Source organism: Myotis yumanensis, unplaced genomic scaffold (assembly GCF_028538775.1).
Source record: "Myotis yumanensis isolate MYYU_CA2020_CCGP unplaced genomic scaffold, mMyoYum1.0.hap1 SCAF_13, whole genome shotgun sequence".
Lineage (NCBI taxonomy): Eukaryota > Metazoa > Chordata > Mammalia > Chiroptera > Vespertilionidae > Myotis > Myotis yumanensis.
This window is the reverse complement of record NW_027223764.1, coordinates 49,129,054-49,151,104: the sequence shown is the minus strand read 5'-3', so window position 1 is coordinate 49,151,104 and position 22,051 is coordinate 49,129,054. Positions and strand designations below refer to the sequence as shown.

The 22,051-nt window shown below is 51.6% G+C and overlaps 2 protein-coding genes across 2 annotated transcripts in view; one reads left to right on the top strand and one right to left on the bottom strand.

The window, feature by feature from the left end:
* Positions 1-6,855, top strand: part of ZCCHC24 (zinc finger CCHC-type containing 24) — a 71,740-nt gene extending 64,885 nt beyond the window's left edge. Inside the window, exon 4 of the mRNA XM_070433068.1 lies at positions 5,447-6,855. Coding sequence (XP_070289169.1) covers positions 5,447-5,479 — 33 coding nt within the window. The 3' untranslated portion in view covers positions 5,480-6,855. The remainder of the gene's footprint in view (positions 1-5,446) is intronic.
* Positions 6,856-13,611: 6,756 nt separating this feature from the next.
* Positions 13,612-20,161, bottom strand: PPIF (peptidylprolyl isomerase F). Its single transcript, XM_070433066.1, has 6 exons — positions 19,899-20,161; positions 18,546-18,576; positions 18,010-18,098; positions 16,331-16,427; positions 15,762-15,837; positions 13,612-14,608 (listed from the first exon to the last, which is right to left on the bottom strand). The coding sequence occupies exons 1-6, from the start codon at positions 20,088-20,090 to the stop codon at positions 14,473-14,475; spliced, it is 621 nt and encodes a 206-aa protein (XP_070289167.1). The 5' UTR covers positions 20,091-20,161; the 3' UTR covers positions 13,612-14,472.
* Positions 20,162-22,051: the final 1,890 nt, after the last annotated feature.

The window sequence follows — 22,051 nt, the reverse complement described above, 5'->3', positions numbered from 1 at the left end:
GTTACCTGGGCCTGTGCTGCCCTGAAAATGGCCCTCAATTTCCCCTCTGCTCTGCCTCCTACCTGTCAACCCAGGAACCAGGTGGCAGGAGTGAGGGCTCCCTGCTCGCCCAGGGGCCAGACAGACCCAAGATCCTAGCCTTCCTTCCTCAGGCACCCACACTCTGTTAGTTCATTTCTGGCGTCTGTCTCCGTTTCCCTCTGTGCTGAGGCAAAGGACCCTCCCCTGGCATGTAACTGGGCCTCCTCTCCCTGGAACCTGACCCCAGCCCTGCCCCACAGTGGAGCCGGCTTCAAACAGTGTGGTCCCGCTCCCCCCACATCCTGGCCAGCTCAGAAATTCCCGGCTTTCCTCCTCAGGGATCGCCTGATCCCCTGCTTCCCCCTGGTGGCTGAAGCTGAGAAATGCAACTTTCCTGTAGGCTGCAAGCCTGTAAGGTGGACAAAAGAGAATTATTTTTCTCTCCCAAATCCCAGGTGAGTCCTGATCTTCCAGCACAGGGCTACTCAGGCCTCATATACCTATCTTGGGTAAGAGTGTCACGTTGTAATATCTGGATCTTCTACTCAATTATAAAAAAATGCACACGCAATGTGAAGTGGCAACAGCACAGGAAAACAGGAAGCAGGATTTGAAAACTCCTAGTAGCCCAACTTCCCCCACTATGTCCAGCGTCTGGCAATATCCTTCCATGGTCTTTTGTTTGTATAAATATGTGTGTGTGATGAACATACACACACACATATGTTAACAGGATCACACGTGACATGCTGCTCTGTAACCTGCTTTCTTCACCACCTTTGCCCGTTAGCACAGAGGTCTGCCTCCTTTGTCTAATAGCTAATTGCGTTCCTCTGTTGAGTGACATACTTATCAATCCCCTATTGAAGCACTGTTGTTTTCGAAAGTCAGTCTTCTTTTTAATTACCTTTTTGTTTGGTGCAGTAGGAGGATCTGGAGTCAGGAAAGCCAAGGTCTGACTTGATAGGTCTCAGCCCACTGTTTTTGATCACATCCTGATGCCTCACCCCAAGGCCTCAGTTTCCCCATCCGCACACTAGGGCACTGGGCTCCACGTAGAACCTTCACCCTGGCAATCCCTCTGAGCTGGTTCCCATTGGGTTGGCAGAGCCTACAGGCTGCTCTGCGGTCACCCATACAGTTTTGGGGGCTGGTGCAGTGAGGGGGGCCTGTGAGCTCAAAACCTATTTGAGGCCTGAGGCCACTGAGCACTTAGACAGTTGTGGAGAGAAACAGCCTGGGGTGCTGCCTGCTCAGACCTGAGCCTGCTGCCCCTCAAGAGTGAGGCTGACTCGGAGAGGAAGACTGAGGTCTGACCCACAGTCCTCTTCTGGTGCACCCGGGCCCCTGGCTGGCTGCTTTCTCCAGGAGGGGAATGTGGGCGCCCATATCTGGCTCCCCCAGCCCTGTGCTGACATTGTATGTTACCCAAGCAACAGAGGATGTATTCTCCTTGTAAGCACTTCAGACAATACAGCAGATGACTTCTTCTGGCCCTGATGGAGTAAAAGCAGGATTTACCCTGCTGCTTTAAACAACTAAACAAAAAGACAAAATATATGAAGAAATGGTTTTCAGGCAGTGCAGAGCAGGAGTTCTTGAGAAAGGAAAGCAAATGAGGTGAGCCCTACAGGTGCCGAGCTGCCTGGCCCAAGTTTCCAGGTCGGCGTGCAGGGAAGGGGGGCCGGAGCCAGGCGTTGCCGAGACAGGGTTGGGAATTTGGGAAGGCAAGGGATGGGTAGAACTTTCCGACCAGAGTACTGGGAAGAAGAGAGCTGAAGCAAGAATGGAGAATGCCCTGGAGAGGAGGAAGCTGCAGAGAGAGGGCTCCAGGCTGTGCGCGTGACTCCCTCAACTCCAGCTGGAGACTGATGAGCACGCGTGTGTGAGGAAATTACCTTCAGCTGCTGAAAGACCACAAAAAGGAACAAGCAGAACTAAGTCCCCAGAGCTCACAGGGGCCAGAAATAGTTTGAGTTCCCATCAGCCAGACTGCAAAACCCAATAATAAACAGGGAGAGTTCTTAGAAGGATCTGACCTTGGTGGTGGGCAAACTCAGTCCTTGACTAACGAGTTCCAGTCTCTTCTAACCAGGCTCAAAAGAACTGAACTGTTTCCAAAGAACTTACTGCATTCCAGATAAAGCTTATGAGTATTTAGAGGAATGCAAACATATTCAGTGCTTAAGTTGAAATGTCTGGCATCCAATAAGCTAGGTATCTAGAGAAGCAGAAATGTATAACCCATAACGAGGAGGAAAAATTATTTAAAACAGACACGACACAGATGACAGGTAGACAAGGATATAAAACCAGTTATTATAACTGAATTCCATATGTTCAAGAGAATGAGGGAAGCATGAGCAGGTCAAAGAGAAACATAGAAATTACCTTTTTAAAGACCTATATCAAACCTTTAGTGGTAAAAAATAAAATTTCTGATATGAAAAATACACTGAATGAGATTAACAGCAAATGAAAAGAAGAAAAGATCAATGACATTGAAAACATCGTTTTAGAAACTATTCAAAATGAAACACACAAATATAAAAAGTCTGAAAAGAACCTTCCAAAAGAACAGGGCATCAATGAGCTGTGAGACAACTCCTGTCAGATTAGTATAAATAATAGGAGTCTCCAAAGGACAGGGAAAAGTAAAATACAAGAGAAAGATATTCAAAGAAATAATTGATAAAAGTTGTTGAAAACTATGAACCTGTAAATTCAATCAACCCAAATACAAGAAGTAAAGAAAGAAAACCACATCATGTCACATCATAATCAAGTTGCTTAAAATCAGTGATAAGAAGATTGGGGAAAAGGATACATTACATAAAGAAGAATAAATATTAAAATGGTAGCACATTGCTCATCAGGAAACAAAGAAATTCAAGCCAGAAGACACTGGAGCAACATTACTGGAAGGAGAAACTATCAGTCTAGAATTCTAACTCAGCAAAAATATTTTTCAAATATGAAGGCAAAGTAAAGACTTTTCAGATATTCAAAGACAAGATAATTCATCATCAGAAGACATGTTTTATAAGAAATATAAAGGAAGTCTTTTGGCCAGAAAAAAAATTATACCAGATAGATATCTACTTCTTCACAAATGAATGAAGACATTGAAAAATGGTTACAATGTGGGTAAATACAAAAGACTTTTTAAAAATAGTGAATACATTATTATTTAAATGTATTCAAAAGATAAGTGACTGTTTAAAATCACAATATATGTTTATAGCATGTCAACAGTATGACAACAGTAGAGCAAAGGCCATGTAAGGGAGAAATGAAAGTCTATTGTGGTGAAGTCTTTATACTATATGTAAAGTGGTACAGTGTCTCTTGAAGGTAGACTGTGTTAAGTTTAAGATGTAAACTATAAACCTAAAGCAACATAACAAATTATAGTTAATAATCCAACAGAGAAGGTAAATGGAATAATAAAAATCTCAATCCAAAAGGAGGCAAAAGAAGAGGGAAAAGAAAACAAATAACTATGGGATGAATAGAAACGAAATATCAAGATGGCAAATACAAACACAACCATATCAATAATTACATTAAGTATAAGTGGTCTAAACAAACCAATTAAAATACAAAGACGACTAGAATTAAAAAAAACCCAAGACCCAGTCATATACTGTCTACAAGACACCACCTTTAAATACAAAGATGCAAATTAAAGGTGATGTCCCCCTTATGGAAGGCATGTGAAGAGCTCCATATACCTAGTCCTCTGTGAAGTAAGCAGAGTTGGTAAAAACTATTTTAAAAAGCCAAACCATTTAAAGTCTCTGGAAATTTTCATAAGAGTGTAGAACAAATGAAAAAACAGTTATTCAGGAAAATTCACTAAACTTAAGAGCCTGTGGCCTTGGCACATAGCGACACCCTCCCCCCACTTCCAGCTCTGCCTGGTGGAAGCTTCTCAGCGGGTGGGGCTGCCAAGAAGATGAGGCTTTCCCTCACCTCGCTCTGTCTGAGGAGGAGAGGTAGGCCAGAGAATGTCCAGCCTCCTCCACCTTCACGTCGAAGAGGCTAAATTCTGCAGGCGTATGGCTGAGAGGACGGGGGCTCCTTCCTCACCCATATGATGGAGGTTCTACCCCAGGGAGAGCATCAAGAATACGGGACCCTAATCTCCCCTGGTCCAGCTCACTCCAGGGCACAGGTTCCACACCATGAGAAGTGAGCCCAGAGCATCAGAGGCTGCCACCTGCCCGGCTTCCAGAGGAGCGGCTCGGAGATTTTGCCCAGGAAGGGGAGCAATCCCTAAAACAAGAGCTCCAAAGCTCTCCACAGAGAAACTGGTTTTATTTTATTTTTTGAAACAGAGAGGGGGAATATTCAAGCCTATGGTCATTTTGAAAGCAATAGATAAATTGGACTTCCTCCATATGTACAAGTGTTATGCTTCAAGGACGCCATTAAGAAAGTAAAAAGTTAACTCACACAATGGAAAAAAATATTTGCAAATCATCTTTGATAAGGCATTGTATTTAGAACATAGAAAGAGCTCTTACAACTCAACAATAAAGACAACCCAATTTAAAACAGGCAAAGGATCTGAATAGACTTTTCTTCTAAGAAGATATGCAAATGGCTCATAAGCACGGGAGAATGTGCTCAAGAGCATTAGTCACTGGGGGCATGCAAATCAAAACTGCAACGAGCCACCCTTCATATCTGCTAGAGTGACTAGAATGAAAAAGACAGATGATGACAAGCGTTAGTGAAGTTGTGGAGAAATTGAAACCCTCATGCATTGCTGGTGGGAATGTAAATATTTGTAGCTACGTTGGAAAACAGTTTGAAGTTTCCTCAAAACATTATATATTGAATTGCCATTTGACCCACCAATTCTTATACTACATGTAAAGTGGTATAGTACCATTTGCAGGTAATCTGTAATAAGTTAAACCACATAGTGTAAACCCCAGAGAAACCACTAGTAATATAAAATGAAGAATTAAATCTAATAAGTCAATAATAAAGATAAAATAGAATCATTTGGGGGGGGGAAACACATTCCAAAAGGAAGTAAAAAATGGAACAAAAAACAGATGGGACAAAGAGAAAATAATAGCTAGGTGGCCAATTTAAATCTAACTATATTGATAATCAAGTATAAATGGTCTAAATATTTAATTGAATGGCAGAGATCATCAGGTTGGATAAGAAAGCAATGCTTAATGCACCTTATGAGTCCATTTCTCTAGTTGTAAATCATCCTCCATTGCCCCGTTTGTGACAAAGTAATTGCCACCTGAAATTATATTAAGCTTTACCAGTAGAGGGCACTGGAGAGACACTTTACTCTTCAGCATTCTCTTTTTTTCCCTCAGAAGGTAAACACATGCTATGGTTAATAATTTTTTTATATTGAGCTTCTCCTGATGAAATTACTGTGTTGTTCCAGGATCCTGTTTGGACCCATCCAATAAAGAATTGACACTGGAGATGACCCCACAAAGATGGGATTTAGAGATTTGTTTGGCTGTGCTCTTGGACTTGAAGGCAAGGCTGAATTACCTGACAAGGAGAAATGGAATTCTGGTCACGTACGGCATGCAGTGACACCACAATTTATCATGCTATCACCTGTGATTAAGTGATGAGAGAAGCGTGTGCCGTGGGAGGCCAGGTGGCTGCAGCACTTGGCTGTTAATGTCAGTAGTGACGACCGTAAGGACTGTGGCGTGGAATGAATCATTTTGAGCATGCTTGATTACTTACCAAAAGAAAATGACAAACTCATGTCCTTTAAATTGTGGTGTGTCCACAAAGCTTCCATTACAACTCTAAAAGATTCTCTAACTATATCGCTTAAAATCGGACAGAAATTTAATTGTGTAGGTGGATTAATTACAGTATCACCTGACTTCACAGTCACAATAAATTCGTCTTGTGCAAGGACATTGATGGGAAAGAGTGGGATCCTGAAATCTGTGATGGGGACATCTCGTTGGATCCCAAGGAAGCAACTTGAACCCTCAAGGCACTCTGTCCCTCCCCTGCCAGAGCAGCTTCCCTTCTGCGTCTGAGAATAGGCTTCTTTGCTTAAAGACACTCTGCTGACTTCACCTGGGACAGATGCTTTCAAAGGTGATGCCCAAGACCCACCACCACAACTTCCAAAACGAGGTCAAATCTCAGCATTTCCCAAAGAAACAGCAGGGGACTCTGAGGAAAGAGCTTACATGTACAAAAAAAAAAAAAAAAAAAAAAAAAAAAATTGAGACTACTACTACAGATTTTTAAGCAGATTTATTAAAATATAGTTCACATGTCATACAACTCACCCATTTAAAGTGTAAGATTCAATGGATTTCAGTATATTCACAGGTATCTACAACCATCAGAACAGTTGATTTTTAGAACATTATTATCATCCCATTGAAGAAAACTCGAATCACACATAATCATACATACACTTTAGATGTCACCCACTTATCTCCCCATCAGTCCTAGGGGAGGCGCTGCAGAGGAGGGAGAGGCTACCATCACCACCACCACCGCTGTGCTCGCCAGCCATGAGCGCAGCTCAGGGCTTCTGACTGAGCAGCTCTCCCCCTGTGGGAGCGCACTGACCACTAGGGAGCAGCTCCTGCATTGAGCGTCTCCCCCCTGGTGGTCAGTGCGTGTCATAGCAACCAGTCATTTTGCTGTTCGGTCAATTTGCATATTAGCCTTTTACTATATAGGATAATATTCCACTGGATGGCTATGCCACATTTTGTGGGTTTACCTTTTCACCATGAACATTTGGGTTGTTTCCATTTTGTGGCCATTATCAAGAATGCTACAATAAACATTTGTGTGCAAGTTTCCATGTGGACATGTTTTCATTTCTCTTGGGTATACAGTGGGGCCTTGACTTACGGATGTTCCGACTAACGAGTTTTTTGAGTTATGAGCCGTCTCTCGGCCGATTTTTTTTGCTTTGAGTTGCGAGCTAAAATTCGGGTTACGAGCCAGCTTCAGATACCCCACTGCTAGTTGGCGCAGCGAACGTCACAGTGAACGCTACAACATCAGGCCAGCATCACGTGTCTCACTCGTTCACTTTATGATTTGACATACAAGTAATTTGAGTTATGAGCTCCGTCACTGAACGAATTAAACTCGTAAGTTAAGGCCCCACTGTATTCCCAGGAGTGGAATTTCTGGGTCTTGTTAACTTTATGTCTAATCACTTGAGGAACTGCCAGGCTGGGCCACCTTACATCCCACCACAGCAATTATCTTCTCCCATCGTGTGGGGTGTTTTCCACTTTCTTTATGGTGTCCTCTGAAGCACAGACATTTTAAATTTTGATGTTGGTGAATTCCAACTTATCTAATTTTTCTTTTCTTGACTGCTCTTTGGTGTTACATCTATAATCCTTTGGCCAATCACTGACATAGCCCTCAGCAGTGCTGAGTTTACTGTTGAGTTCATCAAGGAATTCTTCATTTTTGGTATCCTTTTTTTTGTAGCATCTCCATTTGACTCTTCCTTATCATTCCTCTTGGCTAAAATGATTCTCCATCTGTTCATGCATGTTGCCCACCTTCCCCACTAGATCCTTTAACATATTAATCATAGTTATTTTAATGTCCCTAGCTGGCAGGGTTATATCTGAGTCTGATTATGTTGATTGTCTTACTTATTGACTATTTTTTCCCTTTCTCTTTAGTGACTTTTAGTTTTTTTTATTGAATATTGAACATTGCTGTGCAATAGAAGAGAGTGATATAGTATGCACACTGGAAAGTGGGTGTGCTGTTACTTGCTTCAGGTCTTTACTGTGGGGCATTGAGTTGATTGTCAGGAGTTGAGCTGGGCTTGAGTTTTGGTGCTGGTGTCCTTACCTTCGGAGTCCCACAGGTGCAAATGCCTATGGTGTGGGCAACTGCTGCCGGTGCTTGGGGTGGGAAAGGGGTGCTGAAGGGTTTTTCTCAGTGTTTGGCCTCCACTTGCAGCTTTCTGCAGCACAGAAGGTATCTCTCTGTGCCTTTCCTTCCCGCCGAGCAGTAGACCAGGCTGGGGTGCGGCCCTGGTCCAGCCTCAGTCTGAGGCATGTCCTCAGTGGGCGTTTGCCCTTTCCCCAGTGGCAGCTGATTTCTGGTTGGTATCAGTATAGGCTCTTTGGCCCTGGATGTTCCCTCGCCCCTCCCCAAGGGTATAATTCTTTATTCTACCTTGTCCCCAGCCGTGGTGAGCTTCTACTTCTTTCAGGGGTGAAGGGACCACTGTCCTCCCCAGGGGATTAGGGATTTTGCTTCATAGGAGAGGAGAACCTTGGGAGTGAGCACGGCTCATGTTTTGCTCCAAGAGCTGAAACCGCCACAGCCTGCGCTCCAAGGCAGGCCCTCCTGGGCCCTCCCATGCCCAGCCTTTCTCCTGAGCATCACGTGAGCCCACGGGAGACCTGGCCAGCAAGTGAACCCGTGGGGAGCCCCAGCTATTTCAGACGGACACACCAGGCCATTTGCCTTTAGCAATTCATTAAAATTCCACCTAACTTCATTTTACCCGCCTGTCCCGTGGCCACACCTTCATCTTACCCGCTTGTCCCATGGCCACATCTTCCTCGTGTCCCATCTCTCCCACCAGGGCTTTGTTCCTCTTTGGAACTCACGTCACCTGGTTGCCTTTCTGATGAACTCAAAAAGTTATGACTTTGTTACTTATTCAGCCTTCTCTTCTTGTTGGGGTAGGAATGATGGTTTTTGCAGCTTTCTACCTCCTAAGCAAATGCAGATACCCAAACCAATTACTAATATGACAGGGCTGTAGGTCATTTAATTGTCTATATTACTTATTTATGTAACATCTGAATTTTTACAAGTACATTTTGGTTTATGAGTAGGAGAAATGAGTATATGTGTATCAGCCAGAGTTTTTCAGAGAAATAGAACCAATAGGGTGGAGAGAGAGAGAGCGAGAGAGAATGAATATGAATGAATTACTGTAAGAAACTGGCTCGTGCAATTATGGGGAGAAGTCCCAGGACCTGCAGTCGGTAAGTTGAGAGCCAGGACCAGGGGTGTAAGTTCCGTCCACGTCCAGAGGACTGAGAACCAGGAGGGCCCGTGGGGTAACTTCAGGTCCAAAAGTCAGCAGGCCCAGGACCCAGGAAGACCTGATGCTTCAGTGCGAGTCCGAAGGAGAGAAAGCTGCTCCCGTCCCAGCTCAGAAGGAGGAGTTCCCTTTTTCCTCCTCACGGCCGACTGCCTGGGTGAAGCCACCCACATTAGGGAGGGCAGCCTGCTTTCTGCAGATTTTAATCTCCCCCAGAAACACCCTCACACACAACCAGAATAATACCTGCCTAGGTGTCTGGGCACCCTGTGGCCAGCCAGGTTAACCATCTACACTAATAAAAGAGAAACATGGTAATTGGCATACGACCGCTACCCTTCCCATTGGCTAATCAGCGTATCCTTATGCAAATTAACTGTCAGCCAAGATGGCGGCCGGCAGCCAGGCAGCTGGAAGCTAACAGGAGGCTTGCTTGCTGTGTACTCCAACGTTCCCCGCCGGCCTCTGAGCTTCAGTTGGAAACATAGTAACATTTACAGAAGATAAACAAAACTCCAGAAAGCTCCTGTCAGTCAGCCGGGATCTCAGAGCTGGAGTCGCAACATTGTTTCGAATACAGAAAACAAAGGCCAGAAACCTGCTTTCAGCCAAGCCTCAGAGAGAAAGCCGGCTCTCAGCTCCAGTGACAGCCATAGGAGGTAAATAAATGCCAGAATAAAAAAAAAAAGAAAAAAAGGAGAGGTTTGGAGCTCCAGTCGCCCACCAGCCTGAAAACGGCCCTCAGTCCCTCACCCAGACTAGCCAGGCACCCCAGTGGGGACCCCCACCCTGAAGCAACAAGATGGCGGCTAATTTGCATACTGAAGGCAGGCGGCAGCAGGCAAGGCTGTCTGCGGTCCCAGGACCTGGATCTGGGACCCTGCCGGGCGGGATCAGCGGAGCCGTGAGGCCTCCCGGCACCGGGATCAGCGTGACAAGGGGCAACGCCCAAACGCCCTGATTGCCCTGCGGCTCTGTGTGTGACAGGGGGCAGCGCCCCAACCCCCTGATCGGCCCTGCTCTGTGGGTGATAGAGGGCGGCGCCCCAACCCCGATTGTCCTGCGGCTCCGTGTGTGACAGTGGCGGCACCCCAACCCCCCCACGGGCCCTGCTCTATGTAAGACGGGGTAGAGCCATACCTCCCCATCGGCCCTGCCCTGAGTGTGACAGGGTGTGGCGCCTCAACTACCCCCCCCCCCCATGGGCCCTGCTCTGTATGTGACGGGGGGAGCTCCTCAACCCCCTGATTGGCCCTGCTCTGTGCATGACAGGGGGCAGCTCCCCAACCCCCTGATCGGCCCTGCTCTGTGCATGACAGGGGGGAGCTCCCAAAACCCTGATTGACCCTGCTCTGTGTGTGACAGAGTACGGAGCCTCAACCCCCCTGATGGTCCCTGCTCTGTGTGTGACAGGGGGCAGCGCCCCAACCCCCTGATCAGCCCTGCTCTGTGCATGACAGGGGGGAGCTCCCAAAACCCCTGATTGGCCCTGCTCTGTGTGTGACAGGGGGCAGCTCCCCAACCCCCTGATTGGCCCTGCTCTGTGCATGACAGGGGGGAGCTCCCCAAACCCCTGATGGGCCCTGCTCTGTGTGTGACAGAGTACAGAGCCTCAACCCCCCTGATGGTCCCTGCTCTGTGCATGGCAGGGGGCAGCGCCCCTACCCCCTGATCGGCCCTGCTCTGTGCGTGGCAGGGGGTGGCGCCGCAACCTCCCCATCCGCCCTGCTCTGTGCATGACAGGGGGCGGCGCCCCAACTCCCCAATCGGCCCTGCTCTGAGCCCGACCAGGGGCTGCACCTAGGGATTGGGCCTGCCCTCTGCCACCCAGGAGCAGGCCTAAGCCAGCAGGTCATTATCTACTGAGGGGTCCCAGACTGCGAGAGGGCACAGGCAGGGCTGAGGGACCCCCTCTCCCCCCCCCCCCCCCAGTGCACAAATTTTTGTGCACCGGGCCTCTAGTTACAATATAATAGTAAATAATAACACTAGCATCATGATTCTAAAAGCTGAGGCGGATCTGGGGTGCAGTGTGGAACCCAGACTCTCTCTACCTACCCCGTTCCAGTGGACTTGGAACATGATCTGACTTCTGGTGCCCGTTTCTCACTCACTGAGAAGTTCCCTCCATCATGGGCCCACCCAAGCCAGACCCTCCTCCGTGATGGCAAAGGAGCAGCTGAGGCGCCACCGTGGGACTCTCCTCCCTCACAGGCGGCCATGGGGAGGCGGCGGCAGCTGCCCTTGGTCTATGGAGAGCACAGCTGCCTCCACCCGAGAGTGGTGACTCCTCAGGTGAGGCATCTTTATAAGCGGAGGGTCTCACTCAGACCCGCAGAGCATCCAGCAAGTATGTGCCCAGAAGTAAACAAGGACTCGAGCCGTGAGCCATGACCTCCCTTTCAATCTTGCCTCTCTGGCCTACACGCACATATTCCCGCTTTAGCAGAATTATTATTTTAAAATTCAGATTCCTAGATGCCACCCTAGAAACCTGCATTCAGCAGGTGTCGGGGGCGGCTGGGGGATCTTCATTCTCCACCAGCCCCTGCGATTCTGGGAGCCTTGCCTAGGCCTTACCAGCCCGAGAAACATCGGTGGACATTGCTCATCCCAGTCCAGCATCTCACAGAGCCCAGAGGCTCTGAAATTCTCCGTGTTCTCACCCCTGCTACACTAGGAAGTTAGACACGAAAAGTAAAGCTTGTATGATTCCATTGATAAAAAAGTCCTAGGGCGGGCAAAATTAATCTCTAGTTCAGTAGCTGCCTCAGAGGGACAGGAAGGTTACTTTCTGGAGAATGGAAATGTCCTATAATTTGAGTGGTGGTTCCTTCGTGTATGAATTCCTCAAAGTCATCGATTATACACTTAAAATGTGTAAAGTTTACTGTATGCAAACGATGCCTCAATGAAGTCATTGTGAAGTGTCTGAGAAAAATGTGATTCCAGATATTTACACACGTGTTTACACGGCTCCACGTGATTAATTTCTGATAGCATGTGCATGACTCACTGCCCCTTCATGCCTAAGGGACTCACGCCAGCAATGCCAGCAATAAGTCAGTGTCTTGCCTGTGTTATCACTTAGGCTTCTGCTCATATAAGACCAGGCTCTGGCTCCTGTGCAGGGTGCTGGGAAGGGAGCTGCTGTAAATGGCCCCATTTTCAGGAAACTGTTTTAGAAAATCCCTGCATACTGGCCCTGTCCCCATACCTCAGAGCCCTCTGGATGGACACACCACACACCGAGACCACCTCAGAAATCGCCACGGACCAGCAGGTCCCACCTCAAGGGGCGGGCACTCCTCAAACTTGTCAACAGCACCTCTGCCTCCCTAATCCCTGGGGGTCAAGGGAAACTGCAGGGACTGAAGCTGTGACCTCAGATGTGTGTGACCTGAGGACAGAGGCCTGTGCATTCTGAAAAGCCCCTGACTGAACCCTAGCCTCCCAGCCCCTGCTCTGCCTGGGTATTCACAGGCTCACCTTGGGCAATCATGACTCGTGTCCTCAGTTTACCCACCTATAAAATGTGGGACTGGGTGAGCAATTGCTAATTATTATTATTCAGCTCAAATTTCCATTATTCAAATGAAATTCCTTGCAGAGCCCCAATAAGAAAAAATTGGGGGGAACCTGGTTGAAAATGGGGCTCAGAAGCCCCTCCTCTTCTCTCCCTGCTGTTCTACTTTGAGAACCCCTAAGGCTCTCATTATTTAAAAACTGCTGGGTAGGCTGAGCTCCCAACCCATGCAGCAGAGCTCTGACTTCATGGAAACTCTCCATGACACCACATGACCCAATCCAGCCATGACTCCAGTGACCATGTCAACCTGTGACGCCACGAAACCTGACTCACAGCCCCCTCCTCCCAGTGACTCAATCCAGCCACTGACCTCAAGATGATTATAAGGACATGTGACCACACACAATCTGACCCGGGAACCCGTGTGAAACAATTCCATTCCCACTGTGAATACAATGATTATTCCACTGTGTGGACTGTGCCACAGCTGGCTGATGAGGGACGCTCTTAGTCTTCCTCTTACCCCCTAGTCTGCCTTCCCTGTGGATTCAGAAACACCTAGAAACTATTCCAAATGTAAACGGCACACTTCGGATAGTGAAGTCCATGCCTAACCTTAGATGATGGAGCCTTCTCCTCTAAAATCCTGACACACGGAAGTACCATCCTTGCCTCTCCAAGTGCTTGCTAAGATGTGCCAGGCACTGTGCCATGCTCCGCATGCATCCAGCAGACCCTCACCCGGTGAGGTGAGCGCTACTGTTCCCCTGTGAGCTGAGCAAAACTGAGTTTGTCACCAAGGGCAGCTGGCATGCTGGGTGGAAGCAGTGCTCCTGGAAAGGCTGATGTCTGAGCCCATTCCCTCACCTGTAAAACAGGAGGGCAGTACACCCTCATGGTGGCTGGGGTGACTGACAGTCCATGGAAACGCCCTCAGCACAGCAGCAGACACAGAGTCACTCAGTAAAGGCGGTCACACACACCAATCTTTATAGAAAACAGGGTTTATTTTCACATTTAAGGAGAACACAAATACATGTCCCTGAAGTCTACACATCATCAGTAGATTCAAATTACTGATTAAATTATTAAATACAGAAAAACCAAAGCCCACCAGGAAACACACATTTACTTTCTCCCAGAGCCCACGGTGCTCATGGGCCGTTTTCAATTTCCACCCAGGCATTCACATTGACTAGGCTCAGCTCGCAACGGCCTGGTTCCCAGGTTCATCTGCTTCTGCCCCACAGACTCTCCTCAGAAATAGCAACAAGGTGCCAGGATTCCCGGGGGCTGGGCCAGGCCTGGGCCACGAGACCCTTCAGAGAAGCCCTGGCTGCGTCCCAGAGGCCACGTGCTGGAGGTCTGTGGACGGGGCCACCTCACAGCATGGAGTCGTTAGTGTCACAGCTTCATCTCCAGGTAGTCTTGTTAACTAAATGATTCCTATTAGGAAGATATCATTACAGACATTCACAGCCTTTTTTTTGCAGCATCTGGCTTTCCCCCTTGATCGAGGAAAAGGCAGAAATCAGAACCCATCACCACCCCCCAATGTCCAAGGCACGTGTGTACTCGGGCTAGACGGCCACAACCGATTCCTGAGGAGGAGCAGTGACATGATGTCCACAACGGGGGCCCAGACAGGGTCCTGAAGAAGGGCGGGCACTGAGGAAGCAGCCTGGGGGGTCCGGGGAGCTCTGATGTCCGAGATGCCTCCCTCAAGCACATGGTGATGGAGCAAGCACAGGTACCTCTGCGGGAGCCTCCACCGGGAGCCCGAGGCAGCCACCTGGTGAGTCGGCTCCCAGGTGCAGCTGCTGTGGGCCTAGCACCCTGGCCACAGGGGTTAGCTCAACTGGCCGCAGTCCGTGATGACAATCTTCTTGGACGTCTTCCCGCTCTTGGAGCCATAGGATTCTATTTTCTTCACAACATCCATGCCCTCTTTGACGTGGCCAAACACAACATGTTTGCCATCCAACCTGTGAGGACAGGTGAGCCAGGTGGACAGAAGCAAGAGGAGTGCATGTCAGCCAACATCACGGTCACTGCTCATGGCACTAGCTACCAGAACAGCCGTTCTGAAAGGGACGCACACCGAGAAGTGGGAGCTGCCCCCCAAGGCTCCTGCAATCAATCGAGCCTTGCTGAGCTCCCCGAGTAGAGCGAAGGATGCCTCCCCCAGGGCTCCACTGTGTGCCCGGGCCTGGCAACCTCACCCAGGAAAAAGGAGTTATTCTTGCTCTGCTCAGGATAGTGAACCACTCGAAAGGAATAGGTCTGTGTAAATGGAACTATTTTAAGTCATGAAGTGAGAGCCCAGATAGCAAGTGTGTGAGACTGAGTCCTGAGCAGTCCTCAACCTGACAGAGTTCCGAGAATCTAAAATGCAGCTTCATCCAGCACCAGCAGGGCCCCGGCTAGTCAGCCAAGGGCAGAACTGCAGGGCCCAGGAAGGGTTCCGAGCCAAGAGCAGGCGGAGCGAGCAACTGCCTGCCCAGCCTGACAACCGGCCCTTCTGGCTTGGAGGCTGGAGACAACTAGTATCTACCCTCACCCAGGTCTCCCCAGAGTCCTCAGGAATGGGCTTTAGTAAGTCTTAGCCCCCAGGGCTGGGACACAAGGGTCTTTGGCAGAGAAACGCATCCCTTGCTGGGAAGACGTCCCTAAAATCCATGGGCATGTGGGAAAGGGGCTGGGCTGCTTGCAGGCCTCTGCTCATGCCTGATGAAAATGGGTTAACACCCATAAGCCTGCTACAACAGTTTCCGAGTGTACTCCACGGTCCAGATAAGCCTGGGAAACAACAGCTCACACCAGGCAAACAGGAGATGGCTTCTAGGACAGGCCACGAGGTCTGATATGTTCCGCAGCACTTCCCAAATGTACTCTGTATGTGTGTGCAAAACACACTGAGAAAATCCCAACTGACCGCAAGAGTTGCAAGAACTACCCATACTCTCCCTCAATCCTCTCAGGAACTTCCTCTTTCTCTCATACAGAGGCACAGCCCCGGGAGGGCTGCTGGCCCAGAGCAGACAGTCCAGCCCCAAACTACCTTCCTCCCAAAGCACACAACCCCTCCTCCAGCTGCAAGGCTGCCCCCCATGCTTGGAGCCAGGAGCAGGAACTCACCAGTCTGTCTTGATGGTGCAAATGAAGAACTGGGAGCCGTTGGTGTTGGGGCCTGCGTTTGCCATGGACAGGACACCTGAGAAACAGGCAGGGGTGAGCCACACTGCCCCAGGAGGCATCTCACCTGGGGTGTCACTCGAAAGAGCAGATGGCTCAAACGACACCAAGGACCCTTGAGTCAGAAGAGGACCAGGCCCCGAGGACGAGCAGCTCCGGGCCGCCCTCCAGAGGAAGGAGAGGGCTGGGAAGCTCTCAGCTAGAGCCAGGGCAGGATCCACCGACTCTGGGCTTCTCACGCTGCACCGTGGGCCTGAAAGCCGACACAATGCTGAGGTTTGGCTAGAAGGCTCTCCCCCTTACCAGGTTCCCAAAGGCTAGTTGGTTTTTAAATGGAGAGCTCAGAAGGAAAAAGCTGCAGGCAAACCCCAACAAACTGAGCACTGAAGGAAGGAGGCGCATGATGGGACAGAGCTGTCAGGGCTCACACTGCAGCCTCCAGGCCTGCCCGGCACGCCAGAGGCGGGGTCAAAGCTTGGGCACTCGGACCAGGGAACTCGGCCCCCACTCACCTGGCCCCACGTGCTTCAGTGTGAAGTTCTCATCGGGAAAGCGGCTTCCGTAGATGGACTTCCCCCCTGTGCCGTTGTGGTTGGTGAAGTCGCCAGCCTGTAGCACAGAGCACTTTCTGAGCGGCTGCCAGACGGCAGGGGGACACTGCTGCAGCGCTGGGGAGCCCCTCGTTCACCAGCCACCACCCCCCCTCAGAAACCACCCACCCACCAGGCCCACCCCGCTGGAAGCCTTTAGGCAAAGGGGTCAAAAAACATCCAATTATATAAGGACTAATAAAATAATAAGGAAAATAAGCAAAAGTAAAATAAGCTTCAATATTTTTTGACAATAACTATCCTGGTCTCTGAATGACTCATTTTTTGTCTGAGCAAGTTTTTAAATGACCCTCAAGGATTTAACAACCAAGGACAGGATTCTTACTGACCCAGACTTTTCTACCCACAACTTAGAGGATAAACAGGGAGGTGTCCAGGGGCCTGATCCCAGGTCTGGAATGTGGGGAGCAGCAGCTGGCACAGAGTCGGTCCCCATGCTGAGCCCCTCCCTGTCCCAGTCTTTCCCTGGCTCCCCTCTGCCTTTGCAGGGATGGGTCCCCTCCTCAGGGCTTGCTGCCATTTTCCCGAGAAGGGATCTTCTCAGGTCACAGGGGTGACCTGGGCAGCCCACCTGCAGCACCCTCAAATGCCAATAAGGTGTCCCCAAGGAGGGATGATTCTAAACGTTGGCCTGGGCCCTGCGGTGGGGCCTCCTCAGGCCTCCGAGAGCCTCCAGCTTTGCAAGTCCCCGCCTTGTCTGCCGCTGCTCAGAGGAAGACTAGCCCGGCTCGGGACACCCACCGCAGCTCCTGGGAGCCTCTGAAGCAGAAAGCTACAGGGCCTGGCCAAGCCTGTCCCACGCCACAGCCTCTCTGCCCCTCCTGTGGCAATTACCACATTAGCAAGCCCAGCTCCAACCCAATGCCACTCGCTACCATAGGGTTACCCTACCTCTGGGTTTGCTGGCTCAGGACCCAGCCCCCTGCCCTAGAAGGGTCTGACCCAACAGAGGACAATCCCCAAGGAAGCACAGGTCCTGACCCCTAGGAAGTTCTTGCTGTCGACAGCTACCCTAAAACCTGACTCAGCAATACTAACGCCTCTGACAAATGGGCTAACGCCTCTGACAAACGGGCAGGACACATGACTAAACAACACATTCATCCAACCGAGAGATGCTCTTCTCTGGAAATGGAAGCTCCAAGCCCAGACCTGCACGTTCCTGTTCGTGCTCTCCCTCCTCCTCTTCCTCTTCCTCTTCTCCCATGTCACAGGCTCCGTGACACACAGGGGCACCCTCAGACTTTGTACACTAGTCCTCTAAGCCTTAAGATCCACCTCCACGCACGTCCATACCCAATGCCAGTGCTCCCTCCACAGGCTCAACTTTCCCAATGCAGCTAGGCAGGGCCACTCGGCCACTTGCCCTGTTGCATAACTTCTGGGGCAGGAAGGGCTGTGGCAGCGCAGACAGGTTCTAGCCTCCCAGGGTGAGAGGCCAGGAGAGTAATTACAGTTGCCCTCCATTGGGAACTTTCCAAGCACCAGGCACATGCTCACCCATCACCCCTCAGAACACTGCTGTGAAGTGGCCCCCACTGTCCCCTCACAGAGGCCCCTGAGCAGCGAGGCCACAGTACCTGGCACATGAAGGACGGAATCACTCTGTGAAACGTGGAGCCTTTGTAGCCAAAGCCCTTCTCCCCGGTACACAGGGCCCGGAAGTTCTCTAGGGTGCAAGGGAGAGTCAGTCAGCAGGCCAGGCCTCAACTCAGCCCCAAAGGTGGTACTTCCTTCCACCCAGCATCCCCTCGAGCCCCCCAGGCGAGCAGGGCATGGAAGACCCTAGCCCGCCCCAAGTCTGCTCTGGCTGTGACCTGGGACATGTCATCTCCTTCTCTGACCTCAGTGGCAGAGCAAACAATCCTCGCTGTTCCAGCACCAGGCCAGCGGGGTAGGGAGTTCAAGGCTGTGAGCCACCAGCCGGTCACACTGGACACCACGAGGGAGGAAGTTGTCCCAGGGAAATTTACACGTGGCCTCTATTGATACTGAGGCTGCTACCAGACAGGTGGGCAGGGCCAACACTGAGCCCCACATGGAACTCCCATCTGATCCTGCGTCTTGCCCAGACCCCTCCTGCCAGCCCACCCACCTGGCCTTGCCCCTCTCTTACCCGCTGTCTTTGGGACAACATCTGCCTTCAGCTGCAGGGAGAGAGGAGGGATGAGAGAAGATGGTTAGTCCAAAGGCCGGTGAAGGAAGGAACCTCTTCACCACCCAACCTCCACAGAGGCCGGGAGATGGAGAAATCACCATGTGCCATTCCATTCCTGTTACTCCCGCTGTGTAGGAGGCAGCCTAAGCAACTATCATTTTTGCCAGCTGCTTCCTGAATCCAAGGCTGGGAGGAGGCAGCCTCGGTTTCCCAATGTGTCAGGAGAGATCACAGGGTCGTGGCTTGCTTCCCCGGGGAAGAGCTATCCATACAGCTGGGCCCAAAGCACCAGCCTCATGGCCCGGGGGAGCCAGTTCACGCTTCCCAATGCGCAGATGGGAAACCGAGGCTCAGAGAGGCAAGAGGGGTGGGAATAAGGAGGCCGGAGCCCCGGGCACGCTGGTCCCTGTTTCCCAGCTTCAAACGCCACCCTGGCGCCAAACCATGAAAGTACATGGGAGCAGGAACGCCGATCTCCATGTTCCAGCAGAGAAGCTGAGGCCTAACTGAGCCCCCTTTGCTCAAAATAGGGCCACGCTTGAAGGTCACACGGAGCTTCTGATATCTTCCCGCCGTTACCTTCAGGACTCTTTGCTTCTTGCTTTCGTTTTAAAAAAACGGCCCGAAGAGTCAGGAGCAGGAACTGACTGGAAGGGTGGCTGGGGTTGGAACTGGGGTCCAGGCACACAGCCCGCTCGGTACCCGGGGTCCGCCTGGTGGCGGGAGCCGCCCAGCCCCGCACTCCGCCGGGGGCGGTGTCCTAGCCACCTCCCTCCTTCCCCAGAGCCTGGCGGGGGAGCCCGAAGACGGGGAGCCCCATGTCCGAGAAGCCCGATCACAGGGGTGCCCGATGGCCCGGGAGCCCGAAAGCGGGCCGGGTGGGGGCGGGGCCGGACCTCGCTCGCCCGGAGCAAAGGCCGCCACGTGCGCGCCCAGGCCGGCCCACCGCGCCATCAGGATCCGGACCCCTGGTACCCACCTCGCGGTTCTGGTCTCGGTTCCGACACCGAGCGGCCCGGGAACCCCTCCCCTCACCCGGGCGGACTAGTGGGCCGGGCCCTCACCATCCACGACCTGACCTTGAGCTCTCCCGCCCACACATACCCTTCCCCCGCCTCCATTTCCCCGAAGTTCCGGGGGGAGAGCGGAGACCCGTCCGACGCCCCTTCCTAGAGATGGGGAAACCGAGGCCGGAGCCCGGGAGTGGGAGGCAAGGGCACCCAGAGCGCCGGGCACAGCGCCGGCCTGGGGTCCAGGGCTCTCCCGAGGACGCCCCCCACCGCAGTGCGGCGCGGTCCGGCCGTGGCTCACCTCCAGCACCACTCGGCCGAGCGGCTGCCCGTCGGCGCCCACGTCCAGGTACACGAGCGGGTTCCCGGCGGAAGCGGAGGGGTCGCGGGCGCCGCCGCCGCTACAGGTGCGGGCCGCGGGGAGGCGCAGCGGCGAGGAGCGCGCGACAGGGCGCAGGCCGAGCAGGCGGGAGCCGCAGCGCAGCGCCAGCATAGCGACGCGGGTCGGTGGGATCGGGTCGGGACGGGAGATCCCCGGTGCAAGCGAAGGAAACGGCTGCGAAGGTCACGCGCACCCGGACGAATAAAGTCCCACGCCGCCGCGCGCCGCCTTTATTGGCCCGTCAGGCTCGTGGCCCCGCCCCCGACACGCCCCCTCTGGGCCTGTCCGCGGGCGCCCCCTGTCGGCCTCGATGGGTAACGCAGCCGACTGGTGAGGCGGCAGAGCTCGATGTCCTCTGAACTTCACCAGGACCAGAGACCTGAGGACAGGTACGACCTCGCAAAAAGGGGGCCAGTTCCATTTTGTGAGGGTCCCAATAGATTAACTTCAAAAAGGGAACAAATGTTAAAACGTGGTTAGCTCCAAAATATGAGCATCTGTATGTTTTTATTTGACTGTAACAAATGCCTACATTTGTACAGGGCGGTGGTCGGCAAACTGCGGCTCGCGAGCCACATGCAGCTCTTTGGCCCCTTGAGTGTGGCTCTTCCTAAGCCTTAGGAATACCCTAATTAAGTTAATAACAATGTACCTACCTATATAGTTTAAGTTTAAAAAATTTGGCTCTCAAAAGAAATTTCAATCGTTGTACTGTTGATATTTGGCTCTGTTGACTAATGAGTTTGCCGACCACTGGACTATAGGGCTACCCCTTCCCGCCCTCCCCTCCACCCCCATAGGCCCTGCAAGCATAGACCAAGGGACATAGTGGCACTGAGAGTCAGTCAAGGAAAGGTGGAGTGAGAGGCCGATTGGAGTGAGGAGTGGCAGGAGGAGACAGCTCCCAACGGTGACCAGAGGCTTTTCCTGCCCGCAGATGCTTCTAGAGGTCAGATCTTCCTGCAAAACTGGAAACTGCCTGGGCCTGTCTGCTCCCACAGGCCCCAGCCCTGCACCAGGACTGGGTCTGACTCCGCCGTATATGTGAATGGGCTGGAGGAATAAATGAACCACACACACATTTTCTGCGCATCCTGCGGCCCTCCCATTCCTCTGTCTCACAGCAGCACCCAAGTTCATAACTTTTCACCTGGGTCTGAGGTCGCAGGGTCTTTGTACATTGCCTCCTTATCCTCTGCCCCTCCACCAGGCTACTGGCTCCCCTCCCGCCCCCACTTGCCCCAAAACAGACCTCCCGCTGCCTGCACAGGGGTCAGTGCATAGGGAGTGCAGGGAAAGGGAAAAAGCAAGACAGGAAGAGAAAGGGAACTGAGTGGGAGGAACTGCGGGTGTGGGATTGACCCCACATGCTGAGGTGGGCTTCACAGAGGCCCGCGAGGCATGGGAGGCCCACAGCAAGGGGTTACCAGGCAGGGGTCCTAGGAGAGCATCTGTGCCCTCCAGATGGGAAACTGAGGCCCAGGGAGAGGAAAGCACTGTCCAGGGGTGGGAGAACCCTGGAGTCCCCGCCACCAGCCTGTGCCAGTCCTCCCAGACCTCTCTGGGCCTCAGGTTCCTCTCTGGAGAATAAGAATAAGGGTGTGAGGATAATCTTTATTCTGCCTTTTCCCAACCTGTTCGGAGGATAAGATGAGAGAGAGAGAGAGAGAGAGAGAGAGAGAGAGAGAGAGGAGTCTGTCACCTGTTAAGTACTATGCCACCAGCAATGGGCAGAGTCTAAACAGTCTTTGCTCAGGGTTTGGGGCTCAGACAGCAATGGGTCTCCTTTGCAGGGGCTCAGAGGTCTGAGGGGCCAGAGAAGAGGGTGGCAGCCGGACTTGAAGCCAGGTGGACTTGAGCTGGGACCAGCTCTGGGCTTTCCTGCCAGACTGAACCAACTCCTGGGAAGGGGGTGGGCCGCAAAATGCTGACCTGAGCTAAGTCAGGAGGTCAGAGCGGAGTGTCCTAGCCTCGTGAGAATGCTAGCTTAGGCCTTTCATGGAGGTTCACAGTCCCCTTGTCTGTATTCCTGGTCTAGGAGGACTCGGTCACTCAGTGAAGCCCCAGCTGCT